The sequence below is a fragment of the Dioscorea cayenensis genome, unplaced genomic scaffold (genome assembly GCF_009730915.1).
Source record: "Dioscorea cayenensis subsp. rotundata cultivar TDr96_F1 unplaced genomic scaffold, TDr96_F1_v2_PseudoChromosome.rev07_lg8_w22 25.fasta BLBR01000115.1, whole genome shotgun sequence".
In the NCBI taxonomy this organism is placed as follows: Eukaryota; Viridiplantae; Streptophyta; class Magnoliopsida; order Dioscoreales; family Dioscoreaceae; genus Dioscorea; species Dioscorea cayenensis.
This window is the reverse complement of record NW_024086506.1, coordinates 151,625-159,759: the sequence shown is the minus strand read 5'-3', so window position 1 is coordinate 159,759 and position 8,135 is coordinate 151,625. Positions and strand designations below refer to the sequence as shown.

Genomic DNA, 8,135 nt, shown 5'->3' with positions numbered 1-8,135 from the left:
CTTAATGCACATCCTAAACAAACGTAATAATTTTCACCATGTATGAACACATATCAACTATCCTAAAACGCAACAGCAATGATTTTTCTCTAAATTAAACTATATATTATCACTATATATATATGTATATATATATATATATATATTATTTAAATAAAAGCATCTCACCCTTTCCAAAGAACTGTTCTTCATGTTTTCCTGAAAGGGCAAGAGTTGCGTGAGTGACGATGCTCCTATCAAGCATGGAATAATCTTTTTCACTTAATAAGTTTCCGTCCAAGTACAAGTTCTCAAGTTTACTCATATTTGACCAAGCCTGACATGCTATAATAATAATAATAATAATAATAAATTAAAATAATAGATTTAAATAAGTACTTATGGTCGAAGGGGTACAATGAATAAATATGTTTTAATTCAAATTTAACTTGTGAGCTTCCATGTTTTAGAATAAACTTGCAATGGAATAAGTGTTGGGTGTCTATATTAATTGACTGGGCTATACCCATGTTCAAACAATTAATTTGAATAATTACGGCCTTATCAAATCATAATATTTAAAAACTCAACTCAAGAGAAAAGTGAGAGTTAAACTTTAGAGGTCCACTCCAACCTTAATGGTCTAACCTCTATCACTCCAGTAAGTTTATTCAAAGATAAATCTAACTCCATGAAATTATTTAATTTGTTCAACTCTGAAAGGAAAAAAAATTACAATAAATGAAGTTAAATATATTGTCAACACCTTGCTCATATCTTATTTAATGAGATAATATTTTTTTTTTAGAGTGAGCGAATATATATATATATATATATATATATATATATATATATATATATATATATATATATATATATATTAAAATTAGTGCTGAATTTTTTTGTAACCATGCATCTCTGGCAACCAAGACAAACAATAAAGTCATTTTTGTGAACTTATCAACTAAAAATGATTATTGGGTTTTTTCTTCAAATTAAACTATATATCACAACAAAATATCTTTTAAAAATAAAACGACTCACCTTTCAAAGAAAACCTTTCCCCCAATTTGTTTTGGAAAAGGTCAAGACTTTTGAGTGATGATGCCCCTACCAAGCATGGAATGATTTTTTCATTTAATGAGTTCCAGGACAAGTACAAGTTCTCAAGTCTGCTCATATTGGACAAAGCTTGACAAGCTACAAGTATATAATTTTTTTTTAATTAGTAAATTAAAAAATCATAAACAATAAAAAGGAATTAATAATTTTAATAGATGGAAATCAAAATTTTTTAAATTAAAAAGAAACTGAATTATAATTAAGATAATAGATTTAAATAAATGCTAATGATTGAAGGGTATAATTAGTAAATATGTTTTGGGAAAGATGATAATTGTCACCCCACAAGGGACTTGTCAAGGAACATGCATGTATGGTGGTGCACAAATTATGGTGGTTTAACTGAATAACCCCCCTAAAGATTTATTAACTTTGCACATCTGGCTATGCTATTAGCATTACGTGCACAAGCCATTTTCAAGAAATTAAACGGTAATAAATCCCTCTTTATCTGACCCCATGAGAGGCTATATTCTCCTCCTCTCATGGGGGACCCAATAAATAGTGAATAAAACAATTGTGCTACAGTGTTACTATAGTATTTGTGCGGTGTTACACCAGTGTTGTTGACCATAAGATTCGATCCTTGGGTTGTTCATTCATCATTCAAATAACAATTCATTGCATAGGCAATGGTTGTTTAAATAATTTGAATAATTACATACCATTCAAGTAAATATGCTTTGATTCAAATTTAACTTGTGAACTTCCATATTTTGAAATAAACTTGCAATTGAATAAGTATTGGGTGTATATATCATTAATTGATTCATGTTGAGTTGGCCCAAATAATTTGAATAATTAACAACCATATCAAATCATAATAGTTGGATACTCAACCAAGAGAAAAGTGAGAGTCAAACTTTAGAGGTCCACTCCAATATTAGTGGCCTAACTCTAGAAAATTTACTAAAGATAAATCCAACTCGAAGAAATTGTTTAATTTGTTCAACTCTGGAAAATAAATTTACAATGATGGAGTTAAATATATTCTCAACAAGTAGCTCATATCTATTTAATGAGATACTAGTTTTTTTGGAGTGTGTGTATCTATATATAGGGTTTTAAGTCATCTGCGTATGTATGCAAATGTATTACTTATAGCTATTGAATAATGATTTAATGCTTATTATTTATATAAATACTGTATATAGTTATTGTATATGATACCGTGTGATACTATTTGGCACTATTTGATATTGTTTAACACTATTTTATAAATGGATTATAGCCGTTTTTCCAATGGTTATTGTAGATATTTTTGGATGATGAATTTTCATATATATATATATATATATATATATATATATATATATATATATATATATATATTAAAGTAAGTGCTGATTTTTTTTTTTCAACCATCCTGGTCAATTGAGACAAACAACAATTTGAATTTTAACTTATCAACTATAAAATCCCAATAATAATAATTTATTTCCTTCAAATTAAACTCTATATATATATTGTTTTCTTTTTAAATATAAACAACTCACCTTTAAAAGAAAGACTTCCTTCCATGTTGTTATCGGAGAGGTCAAGAGTTTTTAGTGATGGTGCTATTATCAAAAATGGAATGATCTTCATTCCATTTAATGAGTTCCCGAGCAAGTACAAATTGTCAAGTTTGCTCATATTGGACCAAAGTTGATATGCTACACATATATCATTGTTTTTAATTAGTAAATTAATGTAGATCATAAACAATGACAAGGAATTAAATTAATAATTTTAACATATCAAAATCAAACCTTTTAAACTTAAATAATAATAATAATAATATATTTCATTAAATGCTTATGGTTGAAGGTGTATAACTAGTAAATATACTTTGATTCAAATTTTTATAACTTGTGAGCTTCCCTGTTTTGAAATAAACTAACAATGGAATAAGTGTTGGGTGCACATATTATTTGATTGGGCTACACCCATATGAAATTCGTTCAAGTAATTAATTTGAATAATTACCACCCTATCAAAATATAATATATGAAAACTCAACCCATGAGAAAGTGAGAGCTAAATTTTTAGGCAAATTAAATTTCAGTTCAAGGGCTAAAGTTGGAGTTAAAAGATTAAGATAAAAAGAATTCTTATAAGTGATTCTCTTCAAGAAGTGCTAGTGTTTGGAGATTTGAGATTTTCATTTCTGTATAAGGCTACTTATGTTTTATTTCATCATAAATTTCCATCTATCTTGCAATAATGAGTATAAAAATAATTAAAGCAACAAAAGAAAATGTTTTAATTAGAAAATTTGTTCTTCTAAATTAAAATGTTGTTGAATGGTTTTACATGCTACACCCCTCCAATTTTTTTTCCTCCAAAACTCTCATATCAGTTAGATTTTAGATCTGCATTAGTGGCCTTACTCAAGGGTAGGGCTATGATATTTCAAATGAACGTCAATGTACAAAAAATCTCAATATTATTGGTGTGACCCCATTTGAACTCTATAATCCCATTACATTTTTAATTTTTATCGATGTGAGACTATTATCTCACTCCATCATTCCAACAATATCTCTTCCAATTTTATTTTAATTGCTTCCTCTTGCCATACATTTTTTTTTAATGTTTATTTTTATACGGATGGATTGTCATTAGAAATGTTAATTATGTAATATAAATTTTATTTTCTAGTAGGGATATTATTTTATTCTTAGTGTAGACTTTATATTTATTTATTTAATTAAAGAATTAATTATTCTCTATAGTTAATTTTGTCTTATATAAACTTTTTATGGCTACATATTCCATCGTAAGACTTTAAATAACATAATAATATTAATTTGGATTGAATTTATTAATTCTTATTTATTATTTATCTATTACCACACTAGCAAATGACTCTTTTGATATGTTTTTTTAATCAGAACTATACTTTTTTTACTGAGATTAAAATTCCACTCTTGTTAATAAAGATTTTTTACTTCAAACCATTGGCTCTATATACAAGCCACTATTGTGAACGCGCCATAACCAACTATAGACTATTATGAAACAGTTAATTACTTTCATTTATTATTTAAAATAAAATATAATTTTATTTTATAATTAGTGCAAGCTTAAAATATAAAAGAAAATTATTAAAATATCAGTATAAGACTAAAAGAATTGTGTAGAATTTAAAATTTTAGAGATGAAACTAAGAATTATGACATTACATAATAAATTTATGGATATACTAAAATTTTTTGGATTTAATAAAGAAATATATGTGAAAACCTCAGACTCAAATTCTTTTAACTATTTTTAAAAATATAGGTTTTTCAATAGAAAACTGAATTATCATGCATATATAAAAAGTCCAACTAATATTGCGAATTAAGTTAATATTTTAATATATTTATAGAGTATTTCAAAAAAAGAATAAAAATAAAAATGTATGTAATTTGAGGACATTTAAATTCAAAGGCCTATATGAAAAACAAAACCTTGAGATAGAAGACATGTTTTTATAAGAAATGTGGGTGTTTAAGTAAACTTGAAAAATATCAACGGGGTATTCAGAAAATAAAAAAAAATTCATAATCACATTATTTTGATTTTAATTTCAAAAGTTTGAATCAGACTAGATTTAGTTGACAATTCAAACCAGTGTTTTTGGAAATTTAAATCTAAGTTGGTTTATTTTGAAATTAAAGCATCATTTATTACTTGATTTTTGTTATTAAAAAATAAACGATACAACTTATATAATATTTTCAAAGTAATATACAATATATAATATTACATATATTATAATTATATAAAACATTATACTATGTTTATAGATTTTGATCTAGGATGTAAGTTTGAGCTTGGAGACCAGGTTCACTGTCAACTAGAAATTTTCAAAATTTAAGCTAAGCTCAAATTTTGAAAATTTAGCCTACTCATGAATAACTTGATTAATTAAAAACATTGTTAAAAGACTCATTAGATTATCCAAGCAAAATTAAATTTAATGGGCAAATTTTCAATTTTTACAAATGGAATGGGATGCAATTACATTTAAAAATATTGTTATCACAACTTTTAATATAAAATTAATTTGTAATACACTTAATAAAAACATTGTTTACTCATATAAAAATTATATTACTTATTAGCCATGCCTAAATACCAGCCATGCCATTAGGTATTCTAATATTTTACTTGATGGTTATGGTTATAAATATGCCAATATTTTTCAACAAAATATTGTTAAAAAGAGAAGCTAATAAATAGGCATTTTTGAAAAATGAAGGGATGGTAGACAATTTTGTCAAATCTAAATACGTGGAAAATAAAAAACTCTTTTATAAAGATGGTTTTATATGAAAAAAATTATCCAGAAATAAAAATCTAAACTATATCTTTGGGAATAGATATAAAGATAGCATACATACCATTCAAATGATCAAGACCTTCATTCATGTTGTTATTGGTAAGATCCAATGTCTTGAGAGATGATATTCCACCCAAATATGGAATAATAGTTCCATTCAAATAGTTCCCAGACAAATCCAAGTATTTGAGCTTGCTCAATTTGGACAAAGCCACAACTACTAGAGAATCATGGAGAACAATAATTAAGATTAGCAAATCAAGCAAGCAAAGCAAGAAACAATACATTAATTAGATCCGTACCATTGATTAAGAGTTCACTTATCATCTGACTCTGTTTGTGAACATTGAGAGAACCTAATATTGCAGCCAAAGAAATCATTAGAGTTTTGACATCAATATAATTTACTTAGAGAGATGTAACAAACTACAATAATAAATACACATACCATTGGTAAAAAATTCATTTTCCATCCAAAAGTCACGTAGAGAGAGAGCCTTGAGAGAGCCTAATGCAGCTAAAGAAGATAGCGCTTTAAAATCAAAATAATTCCCAGAGAGATCTAAGTACTCGAGATTGTCTAATTTTGCCATTCTGCCAAAAGAATTACTGGGAATGCAGTTGTTGAAGTAGTTGTATGATAGAGTGAGACTTCGCAGTTCCCGAAAAGGAAGGAACAAGGAGATGTTTAGAGTGTAGCCATAAGAGTAAATTGAGTCATGAAGGTCTAGGCTCCTGACATGCTTTGTGGTGGGTGAGCAATGCACTCTATCCCAACTACAACATTCCATATTCTTATTCCATGACTCAAAGATAGAGTATGGATCAGCATTGATTTCTTGTCTAGTAAATGCTGATTTGATATCAAGTAGAGCAATCTTCTCTTGCTCTACACAAGCAAAACAACCATTTGGTTGTTGTAACACATGATGAACCAGCAACAACATCCAGAACAAGTACATAAGAGTACTGAACCATGATGAACACAAGAGAGACAATTGCAAGTGTTTCATCTTAATTAGTTAATTTGCTGTGTGTGAGCCACTTAGCTAATCCCTTAATTTATAATGATATGCCATGACTAACACTTAAGCATGCAATAATACAAGTAGCATTGATTGTTTGTGGAAGTCAAGAGTCAAGCTTGGCTATTTATATCTAATGGCTCCTTTGATAACTCATGCCGTGCTTAACAAACTATTCATTGATTTTTCTTGTTTAGCAAGATTATTAATGACTTATTGAAGTCAAGAGTCAAGCTTGCTTATTTTTCTAATGGTCCCATTGATAGCTCATTTTTTAGTAAAAAAAGGTAATTTTTTTTAAATAATCTTCCAACTATTTGGTTACTTCTATTTGAGTCACTGAATTATAAAAAAAAAAATTCAATTTGGCACTCTAAATTTAGATTTGTGTTCAATTGGGTCTCCATGGCTAGCTCCGTTAATGGCGTGATGACGTGGCATGCTACATTATGTCCCCTTGCCACATCAGCATGCCACGTGAATTAAAATCCTCTTTACCTTAAAGATAGTCAATTCATATAAATCGTCCTTCATATCAAATAAACAAAAGAAAATTTAATTTTTGAATTTTTGTTATTTTTAGTCAAATATATTGCACCGATGTCCCTTATTTAATTTGATTTTTTGTCAAATGGCATGTTATATGGCAAGAGGGCTGATGTGGCATGCCACGTTAGCACACACCATTAATGAAAATCAGCCCGGATAATCCAATTGAACGTGAATCTAAAGTTATAGTATCCGATTAAAATTTTTTATAATTTGGTGACACAAACAGGAGTGAGCAAATAGTTTGATAACTATTTAAATAATTTACCCAAAAAAATCAGGATAAACATTTTTCTCCAAAATCCTTCTCACAATTATACAGTTAATTAAGTTCATAATTACTTTTAAAAAATGGAAGAAATCAGGTTCACAATTAATCATCTTTAAAATTTGTTATTTTCTACATTACTTAAAATACAAAGTCCAAAATGGTGTGTGATGGCAACAATCATGGGCCCTGCCCATTTTCCAATTCGATTTAATATGACATCTATAGTTGTTGAATGGAAAATATATTTTCCCGCTTAATTTTTTTTTTTTTTTTATCATTTTCATGGATTTATTATAAGATAGAAATTAAGTGTAGACTCTAAACTCAAATCTTCATTTTTCAATGGAGCTGTTTATATTTACCGAATAATTTGAAGGGTTTTTGCAAAATATTTGTAGAGAGAATAGGGATTGATAAAAATAAAATTAAAAAAAAAACTATTTTACTCTTAATTTGAAAATAAATCAATACTTGTAAAAGATTATATATTTGAAATAAAAAAATTTTTTTAGATAAAAAGGACTAATTATGAGATATTTAGTTTTTTTAGATTAGTTTTTAATTTGAGCACTTGTTGGCTAACTTTATGTACAAAATATATATTTTTTATATATGTTATAAGCGACTCAATGTTGTGAACAACTAATTTTAAAAATAAACCAAAAGCAAATAATCAGTATGATGCTATATCACATATGTAATTACTAATAAATGTGTTCTAAAATCAAGCCCATCTCAAATTCCAAGGGAAAGAAAATGACTAAATTGGGTTTCTTTTTTTTTCCAAACTTTAAATTTTAATCTCCCAATATTTTGTACTTGTTTTTATTTAAAAATAACTTTTGGTGATGGTTCATGTAAGTTTTACATGCTTTAA

At 27.2% G+C, this 8,135-nt stretch overlaps 1 protein-coding gene across 1 annotated transcript; it reads right to left on the bottom strand.

The window, feature by feature from the left end:
• Positions 1-228: 228 nt before the first annotated feature.
• Positions 229-6,417, bottom strand: LOC120253568 (receptor-like protein 9a). The gene is made up of 6 exons (XM_039261890.1): positions 5,862-6,417; positions 5,716-5,769; positions 5,475-5,633; positions 2,598-2,756; positions 1,024-1,179; positions 229-316 (listed from the first exon to the last, which is right to left on the bottom strand). The coding sequence occupies exons 1-6, from the start codon at positions 6,373-6,375 to the stop codon at positions 297-299; spliced, it is 1,062 nt and encodes a 353-aa protein (XP_039117824.1). The 5' UTR covers positions 6,376-6,417; the 3' UTR covers positions 229-296.
• Positions 6,418-8,135: the final 1,718 nt, after the last annotated feature.